We start from the raw sequence: 27,852 nt of genomic DNA, 5'->3' as shown, positions 1-27,852 counted from the left end.
TGGCTTGGATATGTATAGCAAATTCAATCCAACCCCATCGTCCGTAGCTCTCTCTCTCCCTTCTGCTAAAATGCCAAAAGGCACTGTGTATATTTGCTTTTCATGTGTCAAGTCAGTGTCGAACACCAAAAGACATTAAGCATATTTGCTTTTTTATTTTTTTCCAACTACAGGTTAGACGGAATGAGAACTGTAAAGGGTAACATACAGATAAAGGGGCAAGAGTAACCGTGGGCAGAAACTGGGAGCAAAGATGGCCATTCGGATCTCCAAAAAAGATCATTAACATTGCAACACTTTATTATTTACTAAAATTTCCAATCGACCTCTTGCCGACAAAGCAGTATGAGTCGAGCATTGTCCTTTTAGCACGGGGATTCAGGACGATGTTCAGGTCCAGCAGATGCTCCACAAATGTCTTAGAGTGTCAGCTCAGCCACCTTCCAGTGCATTTCCCAAAGGGACGGGATGAGTGAGAATGTTCCTCTCACATGAAAAACTGTCGTGTGTGTGTGTGTGTGTGTGTGTGTGTGTGTGTTTCTCTTTGGCTAAGGTTTCTTACAGCCCTTTATGTTTTTTAAATCACCGCATAGATTTGAGATGGTCCTTCTGGGCTTCAGAATACAAGAAATGTGTTTTCCTTAAGCATTTATAAGCTGAAAGCTCGGAACCAATGAAAGTGGAGGGGGATCAAAACCCCAAACCTTCTAAACATTAAAGTACCTTTCTTTCCTAGACCCAGGAGCAGTTCACTGTTTTTTGTTTGAAGATTTGGACCCAGCAGAGAAGCAACCGTGAAAGCCTGCTGGGCGAGGGCGCTGCTAGCCACGCTCTTCGGGCTCGCTGCAGGGCGAGGCCCCGGAGGAAGCTTTGGACTCGCCATCGCTGTTGCAGTCCGGCCTGTGGCGCTCCAGCAGCTCCTGCAGTTGCTTGATGTAGCTGATGGCGGCGCGCAGGGTCTCCACCTTGCTGAGCCGCGGGCCCGCCAGCTCGCGCGGCAGGTGCTGGCGGAGGCGCGCGTAACCCTCGTTCACACAGCGCACGCGCTGCCGCTCGCGCTCGTTGCGTTGACGCAGAAAGGCGGGCTCGGCGACGCCCCCCAGCGGCAGGGACGGGCACGGCCGTTTCCGCGCGCAGTCTGCCCCGGCATCCTGGCGCGCGGAGACCCTGCAGGGTTCCCTCCCGGGCAGCGCGCCCAGGGGCGCCGTACGGAGCGGGGGCGGCTGGGCAAGCAGTCCGGCCGACTTGCGTTTTTCCATTCTCTGCCGAAAAGCACGCAGATGGCTCACCTTGAAGACCAGACTGGAAGCTGTCGTAGCCGAGATGCTGGTCCATCCAGACTTCCCGGTCTGTCTTTGGAGAAGTTTCTAGGTACCTGAGCACACGTGGAGGGGACTTTGCATGATTTCCGAAGCTCGTTGCTCTCCTCGGGTCTTTATAAAGCTTCAAAGAAGAAGGAGCAAAGATAGAGGACGCACCTCATCCACACTTGTATCCTTGTGCCTCCTCTGTTCAGGAGTTAACAAAGGATCTCCGGCCGGAATAGACGATCGAACTCTAAACAAATTAATCTTTCAAAGCTGCCGGATTGCTGTAGTTCACTCCTGGGTCTGCAAGTGTGGCTATCCGGGAGCCCGAACCTGTTCAGGAATTGAGCCGAGACCCTCCCGGGGCACTGGCCGATCGAAACCGGCAGAGCGAAAGTTTACTCCGGCGTTCTCCTCAAAAATCCAAACTTGACTGCCCTTTGTGGTTTCTGGCGTTCAGGTCTGATGGAAAGAGCTTTCAGAGTGTTTGCAAACATCCCCCTGCTCTTTCATTTCTCGGGAGGTGGAGAAGAAGCGCCCATCAAAGGGAAGACTGCTCTCTTGTGGTTAGACGACGTGTCAAGTCCTCCTTGGACCTCCGGGGAAGCCCGAGGTTTTCTTCTGTGAAAGATTCTTTTAAAAACCGAATTAGACTCTTTTCAAAGGTAACAAGAACAAAACGTATGTACTTTAGCATCAAATTTAAGGATCCGCATATTGTACTTTAACGTATGTTTAACGCGGGGCCCTTTTTCCTTCTGCTCTGTAAAAACACATCAAAAGCCTGAACAGTAACAAACACTTTCAGCCAGTTATTTCTCAGAATGCTTACTGTAAACACACCTTTAGTCCAGCCTCCCAACCTCTGCTAATCCCACTCAGGATATAACGATATCTTCCCATAGCACAGAGTATTTTCCCATTGTATTCATCGTTTATTTCCTTCCTCCAAGACTAAAAAACAACATTTGAAAAAGAAGAGAGCCCCAATCCCAAGGAGAAAGGATTTGGCTTTGAAGGCTTGTCTTTTTAACACCCCCTACCCCCCCTACAAATGAATAATTAATCCATCTGTGCTGGTAAAGGGCTTTGAAGATGAAAGTGTCATTAAAAATCCAACTATTCTGGTTAATGTCAAAGAGTGTTATCACATGGAAAAATCAGATTTCCTGTACGGCAAACCAACACATTAAAGGCATCTTCTACTTGAAAAGTCCAACTTAAAAACAAGAGATGCAAAACCCCCTAAGTTTACAACCAGACTTGTCTCTTCTCTGGAAGCTGGGGTGTGGCCCTAACATGTTTTTTTGTTTGTTTTTTTCTTTTTAAGGAGTCCTCTGCTTCTGTGTTTACTAAAGTTTAGAGTCTAACTGATCAGCCTGAAGCAACTGGAAAAACATTTACACCAAGGCAAATGAAAAAGAAATAATTATTCCTTTTGCCATAAATTAGTCCCATTTTAGAAGGTGTAGCTCCCTATAGGCTTATACTGGCAAACTCAATGTGGTGTAGAGAATTCATACGTCATCACTTTTGCATGAATTGAGAAAGACTTCCTAGTCGATGATAAGCCTCCTGCTGGACAGGTAGGCTTCCAGACCATGAGTTCCTGCATAGGGCCAGGTCAAAGATTTTGAACTTCCGCTAAGAGAGAGAAGAGAAAACGAGATAATTGAAAACAGGAACACGACATAGGTCTGTTTGTATTTCTCAGTCCGACAACAAATAAAAAGACTGCGAGCCAGGTGTGGTAGTGCTCGTCCTTTTATCCCAGCCCCAGGGAGACAGAGGCCAGCCAGCCTGGTTTACATAACAAGTTCCAAGCCAGCCAGGGCTGTTCGTTTATTTAAAAAAATAAAATAAAAAGCGGGAAAGGTCGACTAACAACTGCCCATGTTGAGGACTTGGGGGGAGGGAGGAAGCATAAATCACTCAAGTGTTTGGGAAAGGAATGACTATAATTCACAGCATATTTATTATCCCACCACCGCTCTTGATTCAGAATTGCTGACAGTTTTGTCCCACAGAAAGAAATACATCACTACAGGTTTCTATGTAACTACAATAATACCGAGCACAGCTGTGCCTGGGGCTGCGTACCTGTAGTCTTAGCTATATTGGGGGGCTTGGCAGGATGATTCCAAGTTCAAGGCCTATATAATGCTACCTGTAGACGCGTTTTCAGAACTGACCATGTGGTATTGGATAACCCGTTGGTGTGCTCTTCCCTGGGAAAGTTATTTTTCCTGCTATCAGCATCCTTAGTAGCCTGTAGTTCCCTGCTCAGGGCCAAGTCTTCTTGGGCTTTCCCCAGTCCACATTAGCATGTCTATGGCAGCTGGTCCTTGTTCTGCTCACGTTTAGAGCTGTGTTAGTCTGATTTACGTATTGAGGAATATATGTGTTTATAATATGCATATGTGTATGTTTTAACAATTAATGAAAAAACAAAGAGGTCATAAACTTGAAACAGTGAGGAGGTGCACATGGGAGGGGTTGGAGAGAGGAAATGGAAGGGGGGAATGGGGTGACTATATTATAATCTCAAAAAATATATAAAACAATAGCTGCAATTTTAAAAAATGAAATAAATCTTAAGAGGAAAAGGAAGTTCAAGGCCTGCCTGGGCTGCAGAGCGAGTCAAAGCCAGTCAGGGCAACTTGTGAGACTATGTCTCAGAAGACAGAGGGATGGTGGGTGGTGGTAGTGTCTTTGGTCCCAGCACTCAAGAGGCAGAGGCAGTGGCTCTCTGTGAGTTCGAGGACAGCCTGGTCTACACGGGTCAGTTCCAGGACAGAAGAGGCTACACAGAGAAACCCTGTCTCAAAACAAACAAAATTTGAGGACTAGGATTATCCTTGGGTTCTGTTCCAAGGAAGCAGGCTGAGGAGGACACAGGACACCGTGAATACTTCTCCATAAGGAAACGACTAATACAGATTTTGTTATTACTAAACGTAACATAAATATTTTACATATGCTATATGTAAATACAGAAGTATAAAAATGTGTTAAAGAAAGAAAGAAAGAGAGAGAGAAAGAGAAAGAAAGAAAATTTCCGGCTAATGTTTGCAATAGGAACATGAGACAATTTAATATGATTTATTTTTGTTTCTGCCTTTGAAACAGGATCTCACCGTGTAGCCCAGGCTAGCCTCAAGTTCAACATCCTCCTGCCTCAGCCTCTTGAGTACTGGTTTAACACCGTAACAGGTGACATCCGTGCCTTCATGTGTTTGCACAGACGTGGAGAATGAAGTGGAAAGATGTAACCTAACACTTTGTCATTGGTTGCCTAGAGAGCACATCGCTGGGTACAGAAGCCTGGTCATCGTCCTTCATAGATCTCACTGCCGCTCTCTTACTGCAAATAGCACATGCTTTATATTTCCAAACTGACGAGCTTTAAAACAATAAAGAGGGAATGCACATAGCACATAAATGACACACTGATTCGAGCCAGACCTGCGGCTTTATTATTAGCATCCAAGGCTATTGGACCAAGCTTCCTTATAAAGTCTTTCTTGGGGAATGTGGTATAGTTGTTTTCTGCACCCTTGACAAGATCAGCAGGATCATGAAGCAGAGAGGCTGAAGTGATCCCAAGAGACCTTGGGCACCATATTGGCAAGGAAACATGAAGCGCACACATCACTTATCGAGGTCTATGGTGATGGGACAAACATTTCTTCTTACAGAGGGGAGGAGTCCCAAGAAAGTCCTTTTAGATTCCATCAGAGCTGTAGAGATGAAGGTAGGCATGATAGTGCATACCGGTAATCACAGCATTTGGAAGGAAGATACAGGAGAGTCAGAAGTTCAAAGCCAACCTTGGTTCTAGAGCAAGTTTAAGGCTAGTCAGCTGCATTAAATTCTGTTTCAAATTTTTAAAAAAATGCCTGAGAGTGGTGGTAAGACTTTTCTACTGTGCAGTTCACAAGTTGCCCATGCTCCTATAAGCAACGCCAACGAACTTATAAGTTGGGTTTCATGGAATCTTTCTTGGGTCTGTCTGCTCCTTCTCTATTGGAAGTGAATACATTTCCTTTATGTTTCGCTGCCAGGAAGGCTGTGGAGCAGAGAGGGATATGTATAGGATTTATAAGACTCTAGCAAAAAACATCCACATGCTAACTTGCCATCTGTTTTGATCAAACGTTTCTCTCCAGCCTAAGATGTCTCACATAAGGCTGGTTAGATGGAGATTCAAATTTGCTACAGCACCAAGATCACTTGGAACTGGGTTTGTGCCATCTCATTAGGATCTGTCAATCAAAGGGGAAGGGAACTCACCAGTAAAGTTGAAACTCATTAGATTTCAAGGTATCCCTGGGGAAGAGGAAAATTTCCACCCTGACAGCTCTCACATCACCTGCTTGAAAGAAGAGAATTTACGTTGGCTCTCTTTGCACAATATTTTATGTCTCGTTACAGATTTTGGTTTTCTGGGGCTGTGACATTAAGGCATACATGTGCTTCTGGCCCTGGAGTTTTCATCACTGTACAAGTGATAACAAGGATCTATATATTAAGATCTCATACTAGAATCCTACTAGGTATAATTCAGTCACATCGATTATCTAACATGGGTGTATTTAGTTATCCCTTCTCTAGGTAACCTAAGTACTAAGTATTTGTCTCACAATGTGCTGTGTCTACCAAGCATATCTGTGGTGGTTAGAATAGGTATGGTCCCCAAAGATTGATCTGTCTAGAGTGCTCGGCAGATAGGGAGTGGTTATATTAGGAGGTGTGGCCTTCTTGGAGCAGGTGTGGCCTTGTTGGATGAAGTCAACAGATGAGGGGGCAGGCTTTAAGGTCTCCTATGCTCAAGCTCCTCCCAGTATGGCACATAGTCTCCTGCTGCCTGCGGATCAGGATGTAGAACTTTCTCCAGTACCATGTCTGCCTCCATGCTTCCTGCCATGAGAATAATGGACTGGCCCTCTGAAACTGTAAGCCAGCTATAGGGGTAGTGTGGATGCTAAGGTCCTGTTTCCCAATTGGTTCCTGATCCATCAATAAAGATGCTATCGGTCTATGAGCTGAGTAGAATAGGCGGGGCTTCCGGGACCTGGCAGGCAATCTAACAGAGGCAGGAGAGAAAGGAGTTATTTTTACCATGCTTCTGAGGGAGAAAAGCCAACCGGCCATGTTAGATCTTGGGCAGAGTGGCCATAGGCTGCTTTACCAGGAGTGAGGCTGTGGTGTTGAGCTGGTACTGAAGGGCAGATTACAGTGTTGAGCTGGGAGTATTGGGAAGGGCATGCTAGCTGTGGTAAACTGGAGGTGCCCAGCAGTTGAGCCCAAAGGGCAGGTTGAAATTGAACAACATGTGTGTCTATGTTTTGTTATCTGTGAATCCAATATTCTCTGGGTGGGAGCATTAAGGCGGCTAGCAAAAGCTACACACAATAGCCAGCCCCAATTAAATGTTTTCCTTTATGAGAATTGCCATGGTCATGGTGTCTTCACAGCAACAGAAACCCTAAGACAGGGCTGCAGAGATGGCTCAGTGGTTAAGAGCACTGACTGCTCTTCCAGACATCCTGTGTTCAAATCCCAGCAACCACATGCTGGTTCATAACCATCTGTAATGAGATCTGATGCCCTCTTCTGGTGTGTCTGAAGACAGCTACAATATATTCATATATAATAAATAAATAGATCTTTAAAAAGAAAGAAACCCTAAGACAACTAAAACTCTAGTCAGGTAAAATTATCAATAGCCAGTGTGTGTGTGTGTGTGTGTGTGTGTGTGTGTGTGTGTGTGTGTGTGTGTGTGTGTAACTATATTTTAAACCCCAAATCATTTGAAAAGATGAATGTCTGGATTGACAGTTCAGAGCTGGACACAATGCCATCTCAGAGTATAGTAATGGGTTTGTCTTCACTGCCAACTAAAGATTTTTTTAAAAAAAGCAGGAAAGAAGTTGTTAGGTATTCACCACACTCAAGTGGCAGGAAAGGCTTTTCCTTCAGTGGACTCCCTTTGTAAACTTTGTAAACCCTCAAGGCAGGAAAGTGGCCAGGGCCCCATCTGAGGGGCTCTAGTAGCCCAGCCCCTGACCCAGAACTCCCAGGTTTAACTGTCACAGAAGTCATGTCCAACCCCTCAACAGGAATCTCCACAGATGTGGAAAGCTTTTGGGGTGGCTTGGCAAGAGTTTGACATTGGGCCAGGACAAGAAAGTAGGGCTACTCCAGGCAGGAGTATGACTTTGCCTAGGACGGGGAAGTGGGTTCAGATAAGCCTGCCATCTTTACAAGCCCTTAGAAACAGTGATTGTGGGGTTTTGATTATGGCCCTGCTTGTTCCCTGTTTGTTTGTGTTCATTGTCTTGCTTGTTCACTTAACCTTTGGGAGGCAGCCACTTCCTGAATTTAGTTCCTCTATACCCTGGATCCTCCAATAAATCTTTTATAAGATTTACTACCTAGTGTGACTCATTGGAAGATGACAAGAAGCAATGAAAAGAAGAAGGGGAGAAGTAATGGGAAGGAGCAGGGTTGAGGCTTCTTCTCAGCTCAGCTAGACACCCACCCCTGAGAGCTACAACACCTCTACTGAGGAGGATTCCTCTCAGAGCTATGTGGTTCCTGGATTTTCGAGTCCCAGGACACTTTCCCATCCGAGTAAAGAGGTCACGGAAGTGATATCTGAAATCTCAGGGAGTCCCCATAAGAGCTACATATGATACCTGGGAATTCAGAGTCCTCTATGGGGGTTCTTGGTTTTGTTAACAGAAGAATTTAAGAATGGATTCAAACAGAATCTCGAGGACAGTGTGTTAGAGTTTAGAAGGAAAGCCCCAAGTTAGGCAAGCTGCAAATCTCCAGCTGCCCAGAAGAGAGGAGAAAGAAAAGAAGGACCAGAAGTCTTGATAAGGTGGTAGGAAGGCACACATGGTTGGCAGTCTAGATCACTAGAATGGAAGCTTTAGGAAGAGCAAGTTAGCCCAAAGCATTAGTTAGGGACTTTAAAGCACACTTAAGGATTTAGCCATTAGCCAGAAGAAAAAAGTCAAAAGAGAATAAGTTAAATAGGTCTTTGAGTTTGGCCTCGGAAAGATAGGCAGACCCAGCCGAACTTCTTGGTGGTTCTGGTGGTAGGTATGCACCAAGGGACTGCAAATCTGGAAAGGAAAGGCACTTCTTATAAGGTCCCCTAGCCAAGTCCCTTCCCTATTAGATTAACCCTTAAGACAGGAGGCATCTGACCTGTCTCCAACTAGAGGTAGGTTCCATTCTTTACAGCCCCATTAGGTGTTCCACCTGAAGTCACTGTCACAACCCGAGATGTTGCTCAGGACCTCCCCACTGAACTAAGTAATTGCTCAGGTGCAAAGTACCATATTTGCATCACAGTTGCTGTAGCTGCCTGAACATCCAAGATTCCTGTCCTTGGAGCCAGCGTTTCTTGTCACCATTCCACAAGAGGAGCCTTTGCTGATCTCAGAGGTCTCAAGGAGTCCCCACACTCAGGAGGCCCAAAAGCCATAATCTCTGGTCCAATATTTATATCTTCCCATCTATACTTGCCCATGAAGCAGTTGCTTTAATGTGGATGACGCTGCCGAATGGTTTGAGGAGTCCAGGGCTCAGAAAGACAGACAAAAGGATGTTGAGCGAAGGTCAGTTGCCGTGTAGAAAGGGGAAGCTTTATCAATCCTTTTCCATACTCTTACATTCTAATTTAGAGATCATGTTGTTTCCAAAAGCATTTAAAGAGCGAAATTATTTAGTGCTATTCATTAGTGTTTTTCTGTTCTCTTCAAATATTAAAAAAAGTTAACCTTGCCTTTTCCTTGTTGTGCGTCTGAAGGCAGACGGGTCACCAGCAGCTCTACTAGAATTACTCACGGAAGTTTGGCCAGGGCTCTCCCTCTTGCCGAGTCTGCTCTAACCGCCATGGTCTGATCCGTAAACACGGGCCGAACACGTGCCGTCAGTGCTTCCGGCGGTACTGGAAGGACACAGGCTCCATCGAGTTGGACTAAGCCACCTTGAATGGATTACTCAACTGCCTACCCAGTGAAACCGGATCATGCTACTACTCTTGTGCACAAAGAATAAAAAAGTGAAGACTTTAAGCACTCTACCACTGAGCTGCATCACTAGCCCAGCAATTTTTTAACTTTATTTTTATCTATGTATATGTGCATCTGTCTGTGTGCACACATGTGTGCCTGTGAGTGCAGGTGCCCTCTGAGGCCAAAAGTACATGTTGGACCCTCTTGAGCTGTAGTTACAGGAGGTTGTCAGCCACTAGACATGGGTGCCAGGAACCCAACTTGGGTCCTTTACAAGAGCAGTATACACTCTTAACCACAGAGCCATCTATGCAGCCCCTGCTAGTTGGTTTCCTTGTATGGTATGTATGTGCATGAGTATACATGCATGTACATGCATATGTGTCATGCCATGCTTCTGGAGTTCAGAGTTGGTTCTCTATCCACCATGAGAGTTCTATGAACTGAAATAGTTAGGGTTGGAAGCAAGTGTTATTATCTGCTAAGCCATCATGTAAACTCCTTAAAAATAAAGAAAATGTGTGGGTACAAATGGGTGTATATGGGCACATGTACCATGACTTACATGTGGAGGTTAGAGGACAGCTTTGTAGAGTTGACTCTCTCCTTTCACTTCCTTTGAGTGGATTCCAGGGATCAAATTTGGGTCATTAGGTATACATAGGAAGTATCTTCACATGCTGCGCTACATATGCCAGAATCTTCTGTAGCCTAGTGTGGTGCTTGGCCCAGAAAGTGTCACTATATGGAGATGTGGCCCTGTTGGAGTAGGTGTGTCACTATGGGCTTTAAGACCCCTGCCCTACCTGCCTGGAAGCCAGTCTATCCTAGTGGCCTTCAGTTAAAGATGTAGAACTTTCAGCTGCTCCTGCACCATGCCTGCTTGGATGCTGCTATGTTCCCACCTTGATGATACTGTACTGAACCTCTGAACCTGTAAAACAGCCCTAATTAAATATTGTCATTATAACAGTTGCCTTGGTCATGGTGTCTCTTCACAGCAATGGAAACCCTAACTAAGACACTAGGTTTGTCTAGAATGTACTATGAAAACCAAAATGACCTTGAACTTCTGATTCTCCTGCCTCAGTATCCCTAAGTATTGATATTACTCATATGCACCACTATGCCCAACTTTTTACTTTTTAATACATTATTAAAAATGACAAAACTCACTGTGTGTCTTAGTCAGGGTTTCTATTCCTGCACAAACATCAGGACCAAGAAGCAAGTTGGGGAAGAAAGGGTTTATTCAGCTTACACTTCCATATCACTGTTCATCACCAAAGGAAGTCAGGACTGGAACCCAAGCAGGTCAGGAAGCAGGAGCTGATGCAGAGGCCATAGAGGGATGTTACTTACTGGCTTGCTTCCCCTGGGTTGCTCAGCCTGCTTTCTTATAGAACCCAGGTCTACCAGCCCAGGGATGGCACCACCCACAATGGGCTGGGCCCTCCCCCTTGATCACTAGTTGATCCTTACAGCTGAATCTCATGGAGGCATTTTTTCAACTGAGGCTCCTTTCTCTGTGATAACTCCAGCTTGTGTCAAGTTGACACAAAACCAATCAGTACACTCACCAATCTTAATTTTACTATTTGAATAATCTTCATAAACACATACAGGCATGTAAACATCATCTAAAATGTGATGACCCCTGTGTCTTTCTCTACATAGGCAATTCATCTCTTCACCTTCACTAACTCCCAGCATCCATCAGAGCTGTTAGAAAAGAAGTTTATACAGACATGTAGTCTTCTGTGTCTGATGCTATTCACTTGGTGGAGGAAGCTTCTAGAGGTCTACTACATGCAAATAGTTTGTTACTTTTTATTTCTGCCTAGGGCTCCGCTACAATGATTCAGTGTAACTATTTATTGGTTGATGTATATTGGGATAGTTATAGATCAAAGTTTCAAGGAACTTAGTGCACATACTTTGTACATACATACACACATTATGCTTATATATTTCTGTGTTGGGTAAATACTTAGGTATGATTAATGAATTGAGAGGTATAAGATATTACCATGTACAAACAGACAAGGTGGCTCAGAGGGTAAGGCCCCTTTGATTCCTGGGACCCACATGTGGGAAAGAGAGAACCGATTCCTGTAAGTTGTTCTCTAACTTCCACATGCAAGTTTGCTTTCATGAACATACCCACCCAACCACCCACATGAGTAAACATTGTAAAAAGTTGGCTACGGAGCAGGTGGTGTGGTTTCATTGATCATTCTGAGCACGGTGTCTGTCTGTGCAGTAGGATGGAAAGAAAGGCAAAGAGAGAAGAAAACCTGCACAAATCCCAACATCATCCTTTATGAAGTGGAAGCAGGGAAACTTCACATAGGCTTTAAACGTTTCAGAATCGAAACTCAGTTACTCCTGGGCCACACCGCCGTCTGGCCCAATCCTATATTTAATAACGTTGTGTTATGGGGATTCATGCTTCCCTACTTGAGGACAGGCCATTAGGACCGAAGAAAAGCAGACTCTTGGAGAACCTTGGCGTTCAGAACGTCTCCTAGCAACGGCGGGTCGATTACTCTGCGCTCGATTGGATTGGCACCCACTGAGCTGCAACGCTCTGGGCGGAGCGTCTCTAAGCCCGCCCACTCCCCGGGGCTCTGCCGTACACACGCGCAGAGAGGGGGCGGTGCGTACCTACGGAAGGGAGGATCGGGGCGCAGACAATGGGCAGGTTGCACGTACGCACAGTGGCTGGGAAGCCGGAAACGGGCCCCGAGTGGCTGAGAAGCCGGAAACGCGCCCCCGAGGGTGCGGCCCTGAGAAGGCGGCGGGCCTGACCGGGCGGGGCCAGGCGGGAAATGTTAGGGGAGCTGTAAACTGGGCGCGGGGTCCCGGGAGGCAAGAGCGTCCCGGCCGACGTCTGGCCGGATGAAGAGCCAGGCGACCGGGCCAGTGCTCCCCAGCGCGGGCCTCAGGTGAGCGACGCGGCCCGGGCGGGCTAGAGCGGCCGCGGCGGGGAGAGGCCACGGCTGATCGCCTTTCTCTTCTTCCAGGTCGGCCTGTCCGGCTGCCAGCGCTTCTGGGAAAGCAGCCCCGGGCGCCGCCCAGCATGCCGGGCACTCGGCGCCGAGCGCAGCCGCCGGCCCTCGGAGACGTCGGGCGGTGCGGGGAGGCGCGGCCACCGGCGGGATGTGGTAGCACGTGACACCGGCCCCAGCGCTCTCCTCTCCGACGCCGGCCCCCTGCCCTGGACGCGCAGGTGAGGAGGGCCGAGGGAGCGGGGCGGGCGCCTCCCGAGGGGGCGTCTTTGTTTGGGTGCCTCGGGGCACACGTGTGACGGGTAAAGGGATGCGAGCACCGGAGCCCTATGGAAACATCCGAAGTACTGGTGGATTCCTGGTGTGAGTGATTGTTCCGAGTAGCCAGACATTGTTAGCTGCTTGGCACCTCTTCAGTCGGCGAGTTATTTTAGCTTTTGCTATTTTAATTTGGGCTGTTGCCGTAGGATCGCCGACCTTCACCTTTGGGGGTTACAGTAGCCGGGGATGGTGGAGTGCGGAGATGAAGTTATTGAATTGTGCAAGTCTCGTGAATTAGAAGGTACTTGGCTCGCACAGCACTGCACAGCAACGAACCAAAGATGGAGTAGTATTTAGCTGGTAGTTTTTCCAGAAGGTTTTATAAGGCTGTTCATAGAGCGGGGAAGAGAAAACATACTGACTGAAGTTACTGGAGCCGGTCGATGCGTATTGCAAAGTGGCTGTATTTCTGTTAGCTTTTTAAACGTCGTTTCCAGAAAGCAGTGTGAGGTCTGCAACCAACAAATGGTTATGTCGGATGGAAACATAAGAACAGTTAAGAATGATTTGTGGAAGGCAGATGCAGTGGCAAGACAGAACTCAATATCCTTACTTTAGGCCTTGGGACGCAATATGAGAAAGGGAGAATGGAATTGCCTTGTTGAATGGGAAGGCCCTTTGGGAATCACAATGTACATTCCTTCCTGGGGTAGTCTGTCTTTTAGTACTTGTTACCTTTGGTTTATGGCAGGTGAGGTCATCACGTTTTGGGGACTCACAATCAAAGCAGAAACCTGCTGAGCCTCTGTCACTAAAGTCTGGTTTGAACTGGTTTGAGAAAGTCTAGGATTTCACATGTGTTGTTGTTATTATTATTATTACTATTATTATTAATTATTATGACATATAGACGTCCAGGAGCTTTCAGAATGGGAGGTGAAGCCACACACATTACTCTGCTCAAATAAATCACTGTAATCTGTATGTTGTAGGCCTTGTGGTTCTGGTGATGGTTGTGTTTTAGTATTGTTGCAGGTGGGAAAATTTAGAGAAGTCTTCTTAAGCTAACTGGAGCCTAGAACCTTTGCTAGTTGAAGTAGCAGTGACTTCGTTAGGCTATAAGGAGTTTCCATTCTTCTGTGAGAAATGACATGCTTTTGTTGATTTATGATCCTTCAGATAGTCTGCCTCATTTGCCAAGTGGTTCTAGCTGTCTTTCTGGGGAAAAGTGGGCACAGCTTTAACGGTTTTTGGACGGAGTTGATGTCCAGAAGCTAGTTTATGATTACCGTGTAGATAGAGTGTAACTCTAGAAACAGCTCTATACCCTATACCCCATAGTTTAGCCAGGTTCTAATGTAAATAGGACTATGCAAAAAAAAAAAAGCGGAAAAATTGTTTGCAGTTTGTTACTATGTTAAGAGATTGGGAATCTTAAATTAGGTCTGAGTTTTAAATTTAGCTCTACCTCTGAATAGTTAGGTCGTTTTAGGTGTTTTTTTTTTTTTTTTTTCTTTTTGTTGTTTTTTTTTTTTTTAAACCTCAAAATCTAGGCTTTCTTATCATTAAAGTGGGACTGAGGTACTAGTCCAGGGCTGGGGAAGTAGCCCAGTGGATAAGAGCAGCTGGTGTAGGGAGGCTGACAGTCCCAGCGCGGTCTCTGGCACTCACATAAAGAACTGTATGCAGAGGCGTGCACCTGTAATTCCAGCACTCCTCTGGGAAATGGGAGTCCGACATAGGAGATCACAGGAGCTGGCAGGTCATAGCAGCAAGAGAGACCCTGCCTCAACAGCATGAAAGCTGAGAACTACCTCCTCACCACCATAAACAGCCACAGCCCTTTAAACACATGTATGTTAATTACATGTATGTTAATTAAAAAGAAGACAAAAAAGTGGATTAGATAACACTGCAGTTGCTATGACAAAATTCATGACAAGAAGCAACCTAAGGGGGCTGGAGAGATGGCTCAGTGGTTAAGAGCACTGACTGCTCTTCCAGAGGTCCTGAGTTCAATACCCAGCAACCACATGGTGGCTCACAACCATCTGCAGTGGAATCTGATGCCCTATTCTGGTGTGTCTGAAGACAGCAACAGTGTATTTATATAAATAAGTATATCTTTAAGGGAAGAAGGTTCACTTTGATTTACAGTTCTAGGGGACGCAGTCCATCATGGTGGGGGAGGTAGTCACATTACAGCCTGTAATCTGGAAGCAAAGGGAAATGTGGGGAGGGGCTTGCTTACTCACTTTTACCTAATGGGATCCTACCCCATTGAATGTAGGTGGAGTCACCCTCATAGACACACCCCGAAGTGTGTGGTCATGTGGTTCTAAGTCCACTGTGGTTGATGGTGAAGACTTACCATCAAACAACCTCAGAGTATGAGGTTTGGGAGAGGCAGGAGTAAATCCCTTGCCTGTTGTTTCTTAGGTAGCCTAGGCTCACAGGAAGACTGTGCTGCAGGAAATGTAGTCAGGATGGCAGGTCGTTGATGATCTCCTTTAACCTCCTTTAAGAACTCTAGTGTCTGCACATGATAATAAGATGGTCTCTAATCCTGATTAGAAGCTAGTATATATGCATATATTTAATGTCTGTACTTATGCAGTGTATACATGTCCCTCTTAGGCTATAGGAAGGTGTGGAATGCCCAGAGCTGAAGTACAGGTTTCTGAAGCCACCTGATGTCTCCTGGGAACTGAACATGGTTACTGGGGTCTGAACTCACGTCCTCTGCAAAACAGCAAGGGCTCTTAACCCATGAGCCATCTTTCCAGCTCTGTGTATTTTCTTTTGAGGCAAACTCTTGTTATGTAGTGCAGACTGACCTGGAGTTTACCATGCAGTCCATGGTAGTCTGGGAACTTCTGGCAGTCCTCTTGGCTCAGCCCCCTTTCTGTGCCACACACCTAGCTAAAGCTAAGCCTTTGGATAACAGCTGCCAATAATGCCTTTCATATCAGTATTCTTTACATGTGGTTAGTGACATTGCAGGATGGTCTGTACAGAAAAGGCAACTTTGTGACTCTTCAGCCTTCTGAAAATGTTCTCAGTATTAATAGTCTGATGTGTTGGAACATCTCTGACAGTCCTTTGCAGAATGGCTGATACCCCTCCTTTTATTGAACCACTTTATGATCTGAGGCATATGTTATATCTTTGACCCTTAAATACTCCTCTACCTTACTTTGCAGAATTAGTGTGAAAATTCGAAAGTATTTTATTAGAGTTCTAGCAAAGCTTGCATGATGAACCTCAATGTGTGAGGGTATTAAGATTATTGTTTGATGAGGTATGGTTACAAATTTTAAGAAAATACTGATTCTTAGGGAGAGCATGACACTTCTTTATGCCATCTGAATCTGTCTCAGGATTACTTTTAACTCACTATAGAAAGGGTTAGTAAAACTATTCCAGTATTTTAAAAATAATCCCTAAAAACTACTGGTTTGAGCTGATAAGCTAAATGGAGATAGTAATCACAATGAGATTGATTTAATACCCGAAACAGAATAAACCCACCTTTACTAGTGCTGCAGAAAGAAGACTTGTGTTTGGTTGCTGTGTGTAGGGTTTGGAACAAGGCAGATTAGATTCACTCCAGTGTATGGTATACAACACGACATGTATGAGTTAACTCGGAATCACAGTTCCTTGCTGTGGTTTCAGAGTCATGTGTATAAAGAGCGGTTGGTCAGGTCCTATTTCCCCATCCCTAGATTCTTGGCTTCTTAACATGTGGACTCGATGGTTGTCTCTGTTTTTTCCTAGGATGAATGACATGAACTTGAGCCCAGTGGGGATGGAGCAGCTGTCTTCATCCTCTGTGAGCAATGCCCTGCCAGTCTCAGGAAGCCACCTGGGTTTGGCTGCCTCTCCCTCTCACAGTGCCATCCCTGCCCCAGGTGAGTGTGAGGGGAGCCACTGCATTTCAACATTGTCTTCAGTTCTCAATGTGTTTAGGGTTGTACGGAGAAACTAGTGAGTGACCTCTGCAAAGTGTTTTGTATGGTTGCAGCAGCCTACTGGACAGAGGGGGGCAGCTTTTTTTCTGATACTCTCTTTTGTGTTAGTCACTTTCATCCAGAGATGAAACTGACTTTGCTTTTTATCCTGGGCGTTGCACACTCTTCTGGTTGACACCTTGCCGTTATGTCCTTAATTAATAGAAGGTCAGTTAGTTAGCTTTCCTCTGTAAATTCCAAAGCATTTGAAATTGGGCTTGTTTTCTTTTAGATTGCAAACTGAGCATCTGTAGAGTTGTACAAGGCCTGGCTTTTTGGGAAGGTAGTGCCAGGGATGGAGGTCTTATGTGGAACTTCCTGTGAGCATGCACATCCTCAGAAACAGGAGGGGGACCTTATTCTTCCTATCCATGGCTTAATACACAAAAACTCCCTTTTTATTTTGTTGTTGTTGGGAGACTGTTTTGTTTGAGAACAGGTCTTATAGACCCGGGGTTGACCCCACTGTTAATATAACCACGATGGTCTTGTTCTCTATCCTCCTGGCTCCACCTCCCAAGTGCTGGGATTATAGGCATGTGCCACCGTACCTGGTTCCGAAAGCCCTTGTACTATTTTAAGTTTTTTTTCCTATGGAAATGAGAAATGAGTAAGGATATGTAGCATTGTAATGTTGTATTGGAAAAGATGTTTAGTTCCTCATGGAAAATTATATCCTGAATTAATAAAATGCAGCAGCCAAATCATATTAATTGAAATAAGCATCTCTTTTCTTAAAAGTAGCAACAAAAGAATTTTTTTAAAAAATTAAAGTTTATTTATGTGATGTGTGTATGTGTTTTGTCTGATTCTTGTTGAAAACACGGTGCTTCTTTATACATTGATAATCTGAAGCAGGCCCAAGATCACTTTTGTATACTACATGCGTGCCTGGTGCCCACAGAAGCCAGAATAGGGAGTCAGATGCCTTGGAACCCAGGTTGCAGATGGTTGTAACCGACCATGTGGGTGCTAAGATTCTGAACTTGGGTCCTCTTGTAAGTGTAGCAAATGTTCTTAGCAGCTTAGCCATCTCTCCAGCTCCCCTCCCCCCAACAAACAAACAAACAAAACCCTAAAAGAATATAATGGAATATGCTGTAATCTCACTGTTATTTAATATGGGCAGGAAGATCAGTTGAAGGCCAGCCTTCGACAGGAAACTGTCTTTGAAAATTGTTAACCCATCCATTCATCTCGTAACTATTTCTTTCAGGAAACATTCTTATAAAGAGGATAAACTTTATATTTAAAAAATATTCCTTGAGCTGGAGCGATGGCTCAGTGGTTAAGAGCACTGACCACTCTTCCAGAGGTCCTGAGTTCAAATTCCAGCAACCACATGGTGGCTCACAACCATCTGTAATGAGAGCTGATGCCCTCTTCTGGTATGTCTGAAGACAGCAACAGTGTACTTATATATAATAAATAAATATTTTAAAAAATATATTCCTTCTAGCCAAAATATGCAGATCATCACTGGGTAAGTTGGTGGTATTCATATAATGGTTAGGCACAGGAAAAGTCATTTAAGCATTTTGAAAATGAGTATAATCCAAGGTGGGTATAGTTCAAGGTCAGACCTCTTTGATTGTGTTCATAGAGAAAGGGCTGGAAATACACATGTATAGATGTCCATAGCTTTAATCTGATGGATTTCAAGTACAAGCATACCAGTTTTTTGTTTGCTTCATTTTTAGACAGGATTTCACGATGTTGCCTAGGCTCAGATTCAGAATGCTTCTGCCTCAGCCTCTCTGGTACTGGGAGTACAGTAATGCACCACCATGCCAAGCGTTTGAGTGTTATAAACGTGAAGTGTACAGTCATAAGAATAAGAATGGGCCTCAGCCTGCCGCGCCGCCCTCAGAGCAGCTCCAGCAGCCGCGCCGCTTGGTTTTTCGTTTTCCTTGTTCTCCGAGGGCCGTGGGGGGGCTCTGCGCCGAGGCTGTTAGTCATGTCAGATTCTGGAAGTTACAGTCAGTCTGGGGGTGAGCAGCAAAGTTATTCTTCCTATGGAAATCAAGGCAATCAAGGCTATGGACAAACAACACAAAGCTATTCTGGCTATGGACAAACAACTGATTCTTCGTATGGACAAAACTATGGTGGTTACTCCGGATATGGACAAAATGAATCAGGTTATTCACAGTCCTATGGTAGTTATGAGAATCAAAAGCAGAGTTCTTATGGCCAGCAATCATATAATAACCAGGGACAACAAAACACGGAATCATCAGGAGGTCAAGGTGGAAGAGCACCTTCATATGGGCAGTCAGACTATGGTCAGCAAGATTCTTCTTATGACTAACAGTCAGGTTATGATCAGCATCAAGGCTCATATGATGAGCAATCCAATTATCAGCAACATGATTCCTATAATCAAAACCAGCAGTCTTACCATTCACAAAGGGAAAACTACAGCCACCACATACAAGATGACCGTTGTGATGTGAGTAGGTATAGAGAAGATAATAGAGGATATGGCGGGTCACAGGGAGGAGGTAGAGGGCGTGGGGGATATGACAAGGATGGAAGAGGTCTTATGACAGGACCAAGTGGTGGTGACCGCGGTGGCTTCAAAAATTTTGGTGGTCACAGGGATTATGGACCCAGACCAGATGCCCATTCAGAGTCTGATAATTCAGATAACAACACAATCTTTGTGCAAGGACTTGGGGAGGGGGTGTCTACAGATCAAGTGGGAGAGTTCTTTAAGCAAATAGGAATTATCAAGACTAACAAAAAGACTGGAAAACCAATGATAATTCTTTACACAGACAAAGACACAGGAAAGCCAAAAGGGGAAGCAACAGTGTCATTTGATGACCCTCCATCAGCTAAGGCAGCCATTGATTGGTTTGATGGAAAAGAATTCCATGGAAACATCATTAAAGTGTCATTTGCCACTAGAAGACCTGAATTCATGAGAGGTGGTGGAAGTGGAGGTGGAAGACGAGGTCATGGAGGATATAGAGGGCGTGGAGGTTTTCAGGGGCAAGGTGGAGACCCCAAGAATGGGGACTGGATTTGTCCTAATCTATCATGTGGAAATAATAACTTCGCTCGAAGAAATTCCTGTAATCAGTGCAATGAACCTAGGCCAGAGGACTCTCGTCCCTCAGGGGGAGATTTCCAGGGGAGAGGCTACGGTGGAGAAAGGGGCTACAGAGGTCATGGGGGCAGAGGTGGAGACCGAGGTGGCTATGGTTCAGATAGAAGTGGGGGTGGCTATGGTTCAGACAGGAGTGGGGGTGGTTATGGTGGAGACCGAGGGGGCTATGGAGGAGACCGAGGGGCCTATGGAGGAGATCGTGGTGGTGGCAGTGGAGGCTATGGTGGAGACCGAAGTGGTGGCTACGGAGGAGACAGAGGTGGGGGTTATGGAGGTGACAGAGGTGGCTATGGAGGAGACCGAGGTGGCTATGGCGGCAAAATGGGAGGAAGAAACGACTACAGAAATGATCAGAAATGATCAGCACAACCGACCGTACTGATGACTGTTTCAAATATTCCTTTGTCTCTGACATGATCCATGGGGAATTGTCAGAGTGTGCCTGCTGCTTTCCTCATGGCCTCTTGAGTAGTGAAATTGACATTGGGTTTTTATTTGGGTGGGAGGGCTGGGGACAGTTCCTTTTAGAAATATCCATCAAAATTTTCCCTTTTAGTTTTCCACCTTCTCCTTCCCAATCCTTAAAGCTAAGTGCGTTGTAAAATATTGCCAAAATGGAATGTGTTTTGTAATACTGCAATAAAAGGTGCTTGTTTTTTGTGGGGAAAAAAAAAAAAAGAATAAGAACATACCTGTGAATAGCTTTTGTTTTTGTCTGTCTTAGAGTGTGCGCATGAGGGCAGGTGCCTTGCAGAGGCTTGTCCTGGAGCCAGAGTCCCTCTGACAGGGTGCTGGCAGTTGAGCCCTGGTTCCCTGCTCCTGTTGAGCAGCACGGTCTCTTAACCACTGAGTCGCCTCTCCGGACACGATTCGTTGTTTTGTTTTCAATGTTTTTTCCTCTTGGCTGTTATTTAAACTAGATTGTTAATTGTTGGGATATTTAGCAGATATTTTAAAAACCTGATGTGCGCACATTCACACTGATCTCGTTTGAGGTCAGGTTTGCTCATGCACATCTCTGAGTCTAGCATTCTAGAAGATCGTAGGTCAACCCGAGCTAAATAGACCCTTTCTGAGAAGTAATTTGGGGACTAGGACTGTGTGTATGTTTGTTATAGATGTAGCCCAATTCTCTCTTGGATTAGAAAGTGCTACCAGGGTAAGATTTTGGTTTTGTCTCTGTAAATAAGAGTTTTTGTCAGTGGTGTTTTTAGGTACCAATCTTTTAATTAAGAAATGTATTTTTCTTTTTTAGGACTTCCAGTGGCAATTCCGAACCTGGGTCCCTCCCTGAGCTCTCTGCCTTCTGCCTTGTCTCTGATGCTCCCCATGGGCATCGGAGATCGAGGAGTAATGTGTGGGTTACCTGAAAGAAACTATACCCTACCTCCACCACCTTACCCTCACCTAGAGAGCAGTTACTTCAGAACCATTCTACCTGGTAAGTTTTGTAGTTCCTTGTGGGGTGGGGAGTAGAACCAACTTTTGACCTCAGTGTTAGGAGATTAGGGTTGATTAGAGTTGACATCTTTTTCTCTCTGGGTTTGTTATTTGTGTACTTCGCTTAGAATATGTATTCATTTCAGTATTAAAAAAGCAATTTAAATCTGATAGCAGTTTTTTTTTTTTTTTTTTTTTTTTTTTTTTTTTTTAATTGTTCTAATGTTTTGAAGTGGTAGAGATTGAACCTAGGACCTCATGCATGTTAGAAAGGCACTTTACTGATGAGCTACAGCTGATGCCCACCCCTCTTTTTTTGAGGCTGCGTAACTACCAATACATGAGAATGCCCTTGCTCCCAATCTTTTTCCTTTCCACCTTCAAAGTGCTGGACTACAGGCATGAAGGATTTTTGTTGTTGGCTTGAGACAGGATCTGTCTTATTTGTAGTCCTGGAATCTGCTCTTAAGACAAGGGTAGCCTCAAAATTTAAGTCCTTCTTTCCAGCTCTTCCTCCTCAGTGTCAAAATTATAGATGAGTCCCACTGTGCCTGGCTTGTGTTACCATTTTTCTCTTTGCATCTGTGTATGCGTGTAGTGTGCATGCATGTGTATGAGTGGGCAGGTATCTGTTGATGCATGTGCACATGAGGCTAGAGGTTAACATCAGTTGTCTTTCTCTGCTAGTTTCTACCTTAATATTGAAGTGGGGTCTCACTGAGCTCAGAACTTGCTGACGCTCCCGTCAGTGATCTGTGGGATTATAGATGGGGCTCCATGTGGGTGTTGGGGATCCAAACTCAGACCCTTTGGCATACACAGCAGTCTTCAGTTCCCCATGGTACCGTGCTAATCAGTTTTCTTACGAAGCCAACTATCATCACTGAACTTCCATTTAGTTTTTTTAATTCTGTACTTTAACAGCTTAATTCTGTACTTTAAACCTGCCTGGCTTAAAGCGTATTGACTTTTATTCTGTTATAAATGTGTTATATATATACTAAATGTGTTGTATATACTTTTTAGAAAATTTAGCAAACAGGGAGGAAGGGAAGCCACATCTGCCGATCTTTTATTTTGGAGCATTGGCTGCTGCGGTTTTCATGATTAAGACTGACTTCTCTGCAATTGTGTGTCTTTGTACTTAGTATTTTCTCCTGATATTAGATTTTTCATAACCCACTTCCTCTCCTGTTTTTGAAATAGGCTATGTTCTGGCTGGTCTAACGACTCACTACATAGACCAGGCTGGCTTTGAACTCAGAGACTTGCCTGCCTCTGGGATTAAAGGTGTGTGCCACTGAGCCCAACACCTATAATGGTCTCTTTAAATGGCATACCCCTGCAATTCCAACATTTGGGAGGCTAAATGAAGCAGGGAGATCAGGAATTCAGATTAGACTAGCTTTTGTCTGTCTCAAAAAAAAAAAAAAAAAAAAAAAAAAAAGTCCACTGATCGGATATTTAATGGTTTGTTACATCAGTGGCCAGCTTGGTTTTTCCAGACTTTATTTTCACTGTAGCTGATGCACTTAGTGTGTCTTATTTGTGTATACAGAATACACTCAGGTGTTTAGGGAAGGCTGCTGTGAATGGAAGTTTCATAATACACTGTGTTTTAATATACACTCTCCCACTAGCAGTTTGGATTTGGGATGTAGTTTTACAGTAAGACTTTTTTTTGTTTTTGAGGCCCTGGGTTTGATCCCAACCTTCTCCCCCAAAAAGTTTCTGTAAAATATGCTTATTTTGAATAGTTGAATGAATATATTTTGATAGTTTTATAACAAGTTCTTAAAGAATTTTATTGTTCATTTACATATTTTATAGCACAAATGTCCCCCCAGTATTTCACCAAATATTTTTTATTGTGCAGCCAAGAATGCCACATAAAAGGGTCACTGCAGCACTTTAGTTATTTTCTGATCAAAGGAAGAAACAAACCAGTATGGTATTACTACTATCAACTTTTGAAGGTTTACAGCAGTTAAAGTATTTTGCTTTTATGTATGAAGGTTAAAAATATCATTTTTTTTTTTTCATAAAATACAAGAGCAACCAATTTTACCATTAAGTAAAAGTAAAAACTGGAATTAAAAAAAAAAATTAGTCCAAAGTGGCATTTAGGGACTTAGTTGTAGGCTGCTGCGTATAGCACACATTTTACATCTTAGGGCCAAAGAATTGCAATCACATAGACGTTGGAGGGCGGTTCCATGTAAGTTGTTTCATTGGCTTCAGATCAGCGTCATGTATTTAGGGTTTGAGTTCCATAGAGAAACTCAGAATGGTGTATGAGCTACTTGTATAGTCATTGATTAAAGAAGTAGTGTGTTATTTAACTTAGCTGTATTAGTAAGAAAAATGGTTCCTAACACTTGACATGTTTAATGTTTAACAATGTACTAATTATCTGATATCTCTTCTTTTCTCAGGCATTTTGTCTTATTTAGCTGACAGACCACCTCCTCAGTACATCCACCCCAACTCTCTAAATGTTGATGGAAATACAGCATTATCCATCACCAACAACCCTTCAGCACTAGATCCCTATCAGACCAATGGAAATGTTGGATTAGAACTAGGCATTGTTTCAATAGATTCTCGCTCTGTAAACACACATGGTGCCCCAAGTCTTCATCCTAACGATGGCCATGAAGTAGCATTGGACACAACAATCACTATGGAGAATGTTTCTAGGGTTACCAGCCCAATCTCCACAGATGGAATGGCAGAGGAGCTTACAATGGATGGTGTTACGGGAGAGCATACTCAAATCCCAAGTGGCTCCAGAAGTCATGAACCTCTCTCTGTGGATTCTGTGAGCAACAGCCTTACAGCAGACACTGTTGGACATGGTGGTGTGATACCCATTCATGGCAATGGTCTGGAGCTCCCTGTGGTCATGGAGACAGACCACATTGCAAACCGGGTCAGTGGAATGTCTGACAGTGTCCTCAGTGACTCCATCCACACCGTGGCCATGAGCACCAACTCTGTAAGCGTGGCACTCTCTACCTCACACAACCTCGCCTCCCTAGAATCTGTTTCTCTCCAGGAAGTTGGCCTTAGCCTAGAGCCTGTGGCTGTCTCTTCCATTACCCAGGAGGTTGCCATGGGGACAGGTCATGTAGATGTGTCCTCAGACAGCTTGTCTTTTGTACCATCTTCGTTGCAAATGGAAGACTCCAATTCAAACAAGGAAAACATGCCAACCTTGTTTACAATTTGTGAGTGTGCTTCACTGTTCTTTTCTGGAAATGCTTTCTTTGTGTTTTAAAATTGTGTGTTTGAAGGTTTTGCCTGCCTGCATGTACACGTATTACATATATGTCTAATGCCTGCAGAAGATAGGGCAGTGTTGGATTCCTTGAAACTGGGGTAACAGATGGTGAGCCAATGTGGGGGTTCTGGGAATTGAACCTGGGTCTTCTGTAAGAGTAGCAAATTGCTGAGCCATCTCTCTGGATCCTTAATGTTGGTCTTAAAGTACCATAGTCCTAACTAGTGTTTGTCATAGTCAGATTAATGGTTAATGTGACATAGTCAGGTTAATGGAGTATAAAAAAGAATTCATTTTGGAATTTTCTTTGCCCTCAAACTGTCCTTTTATGAATCTGGTGCCATTTTCTCAAGTCAAATAATAAAGTACAACTCGTTGTTCTTACGGTGATACCCTGGAGTAAACGGACAGCGTAGTCATGTCTCTGTTTTCCCTATAATATTCAAGGCGTTTTCTCAAACAGAGCCTTACAGGTGTGAAACTTAACACAGATAATCTTGGTGATATACATCGTGCTTTTTCAGCAAATGCCAGAAGAAAGGAGTTGCTGGCTCACTTTTGTAACTGTGGGAAAATGTAGTTGATATACAGTGATTTTTCTTAGAGCATATAAATTACTGTGGTTGGGCATGTAAAAGTTCTTTATTAGGCAGCAACAAAACCATGTAAAATGGTTGATTTAGTGGTTTCACTGTGTGCTTAATCCATGCAGGAAACTTTGATGTGCTCAGTGTATGCAGTGCTCTGCCAGATGCAGGAGCAGGGCAGCCTACCAAAACAGTACAGAGCAGGAGGGACCTGCAGCCCGGCAGCTGTAGTACAGAATAACAGGAAAAGCCTGATGATGGGTTAAGCTCCTGTTGCTCAAGGAGCTTGAAGAACAGCTGGGCTGTGAAGGCTCAGGGCATATTAGCCACAGAGGGCAGCGTATGCTCAGCAGAGGCTGAAGACAGACAAGATGGTAGGCGATTGATAGGATGGCAGCCGCCGGCAGCCGTAAGTGCCTACAATAAAAGAGTCATCAATATTTACCTCTTACGGGGTTCTACTGCATTGTGAGCTGTTAGGTTTGTTAGAGGCAGTTACTGTAGGAAGATGATGCTGAAGTTCAGGGGAAGGTGATTATTTCCTCACAGTAGAAGTGACTAAGATGAAGAAAGTAGAACATTTGTGGAACAGCCATGAGAGCTTGTAGGTGGGATAAAGTTTCTGAATGAGAAACTACAAAACTGCTCCAAGGTGGGAGAGTAGATTGGTAGCTTTTGGGAAGGAAGAGTGACAAATCCATTCTAGACATTGATCCAGTGTGTAAGGTGCTCAGTAGAGATAGCTAATGGAGCTCAGGGAGGGATTAGCTTCCGGGAATCATCATAGCCATGACAGTAGGATAAAACTGTCTGGAAAGGTACAAAGGAACTGAATACAGTGAACAGTAAGGTCCAGAAGTGCAGAAGCCAGTCGGTGGGGAGCCTCTGTATTCGTCTGTAAAGTCTCCAATTACTAAGTGTCAATGATTAAGATCCTTACTTGTTGCATTTAGTACATAGCATTTCATAGCAAGAGTAACTTAGTTTATGTGTTACTATACCCATTTGTCTTTGACATGTGCTGCCTGCAGGGTGCACTCTTTGTGACCGAGCCTACCCCTCAGATTGCCCTGATCATGGGCCGGTGACTTTTGTTCCTGACACACCAATAGAGAGCAGAGCAAGACTATCCCTCCCGAAGCAGCTTGTTCTTCGCCAGTCCATGGTGGGAGCAGATGTCGGTAAGAATGTTGGGAGAAACCACAAGATCCCAGTCAGTCTTTATGGGGGTGGTGCTGTGAGTGAGTGAGTGAGTGAGTGTGTGTGTGTGTGTGTGTGTGTGTGTGTGTGTGTGTGTGAGTGTGTGTGTGAGTGTGTGTGTGTGTGTGTGAGTGTGTGTGTGTGTGTGTGTGAGTGTGTGAGTGTGTGTGTGTGAGTGTGTGTGTGAGAGTGTGTGTGTGTGTGAGTGTGTGTGTGTGTGTGTGTGAGTGTGTGTGTGAGAGTGTGTGTGTGTGAGTGTGTGTGTGTGTGTGTGTGAGAGTGTGTGTGTGTGAGTGAGTGAGTGAGTGTGTGTGTGTGTGTGTGTGTGTGTGTGTGTGTGTGTGTGTAAGTTGGTGAAAAATTCAGTGGCTTCAAATTAACAGTAGGGAATAAAGTTGTACATGTTAGGGAATGGTTGACTTCTCTGATGAGAACAGTAAGCCTATGAAAGCTTAGGTGGGAGCCTCTCCCGAGAACCGGAATTGAGTAGAAGCACAAATCCTGGCCTGTGTCTTTGACAACCTCTGTTCTCAGACACCCACTCTCAGCTACCAAGCCACTTGCTTGAAACTTGTTTTCTAATAAAATGTGGACCAGAAGATAAGTGGACTTCAAATATGTACTGTGTAGCCTTATCACGGAGAAATCAGTTACCAGGACTCACCCATATCGGAACTTAGCTTCTGAAGTACTGTGGCAGTCCTTTGAAAATGCAAAATGGGACCTGCTATTTTCAGCCACAGCTTGGGCATGAACCTTGAAAGTGCTGAACAGTTAGATAACAGTCATGCTTTATATTAAGCTGATTTAGTTTATAGAGATTGCTATTTTTTGATAAACTTTCTGATCTTGTATTCTAAAATAATGTGTTTGGAAGCATGTGGGTTTTCTGTGTAAATAACGGGAATTTGATTTTGTTTCTGCATTTCAATTTAATTTTGTGTGTATGTGTGTGCTCGTATGCATGATACACATATGCCAGGTACACGTATGCCATGCCATGATACACATGTGAAGGTCACAGGTCATCTTTTCAGAAGTGGAGTTCTGTGGGTGGAACTCAGGTCATTAAGGTTTCATGGCAAGTGACACTGAGCTGTCTTGGCTACTTCTGTCTGTCACTTTAGGCTAGGACCTACATGTCTTAGCGGTCTCAGGATTGTTGACACATCAAAAATGTTAGTTAGCTTTGGTGAACATGCACCTGTCTCAATACCCTTATCAGTGGTCTAAATCATTTTGTATAGTTGGTGTCCTTCCGTTGATAGGTGTATGGACTGCAGAAACCATTCCTGTGCGGACTTGCTTCGGGCCTCTGATTGGTCAGCAGAGTCACTCCATGGAAGTAGCAGAGTGGACAGACAAGGCAGTGAACCATGTCTGGAAGGTCAGTGTTGAAGGAGCTTCTGACTGTGGCTGCGACTGCTATCTTGTAGCCCAAGCTGACTTTAAACTGAGCTTCTTCTTCAGCTTCCTAGATGTTGGAATTGTGCCATGCCATCATGGTGCTTGGCATTTTGGGGGGCAGTTTTCATTGTTTAAAGCATGGCAACTCAGAATTGGCTAGGACTGAGAATGCATTCACCTGTCCATTCTCTGTAC

General features: G+C 44.4%; 3 protein-coding genes across 5 annotated transcripts in view; 2 read left to right on the top strand and 1 right to left on the bottom strand.

Annotated features, from left to right (window-relative positions):
- Positions 1–821: 821 nt before the first annotated feature.
- On the bottom strand, positions 822–1,259 carry ASCL4 (achaete-scute family bHLH transcription factor 4; the record flags this gene model as incomplete). The annotated part of the gene is made up of 1 exon (XM_080935687.1): positions 822–1,259. One exon carries the CDS (start codon positions 1,257–1,259, stop codon positions 822–824), a length of 438 nt encoding a protein of 145 aa, XP_080791813.1.
- Positions 1,260–12,153: 10,894 nt separating this feature from the next.
- Positions 12,154–27,852, top strand: part of PRDM4 (PR/SET domain 4) — a 36,545-nt gene continuing 20,846 nt past the window's right edge. For all 3 annotated transcript variants that reach the window (XM_080935717.1, XM_080935715.1, XM_080935716.1), the window contains exons 1-7: positions 12,154–12,288; positions 12,367–12,572; positions 16,393–16,526; positions 20,996–21,181; positions 23,616–24,410; positions 26,082–26,231; positions 27,519–27,637. In XM_080935717.1, the coding sequence (XP_080791843.1) occupies positions 16,394–16,526; positions 20,996–21,181; positions 23,616–24,410; positions 26,082–26,231; positions 27,519–27,637 (1,383 nt within the window). In that variant the 5' untranslated portion in view covers positions 12,154–12,288; positions 12,367–12,572; position 16,393. The remainder of the gene's footprint in view (positions 12,289–12,366; positions 12,573–16,392; positions 16,527–20,995; positions 21,182–23,615; positions 24,411–26,081; positions 26,232–27,518; positions 27,638–27,852) is intronic.
- On the top strand, positions 18,541–20,100 carry LOC308435242 (TATA-binding protein-associated factor 2N-like; the record flags this gene model as incomplete). The annotated part of the gene is given in 2 exon segments (XM_080935924.1): positions 18,541–18,933; positions 18,937–20,100. Coding segments are annotated over 2 exon segments (1,515 nt in total). The 5' UTR covers positions 18,541–18,582.

Source organism: Micromys minutus (assembly GCF_963924665.1).
Source record: "Micromys minutus genome assembly, chromosome: 22".
NCBI classification, from domain to species: domain Eukaryota; kingdom Metazoa; phylum Chordata; class Mammalia; order Rodentia; family Muridae; genus Micromys; species Micromys minutus.
The sequence above is the reverse complement of the archived record's forward strand: the minus strand, read 5'-3'. Positions and strand labels throughout refer to the sequence as shown.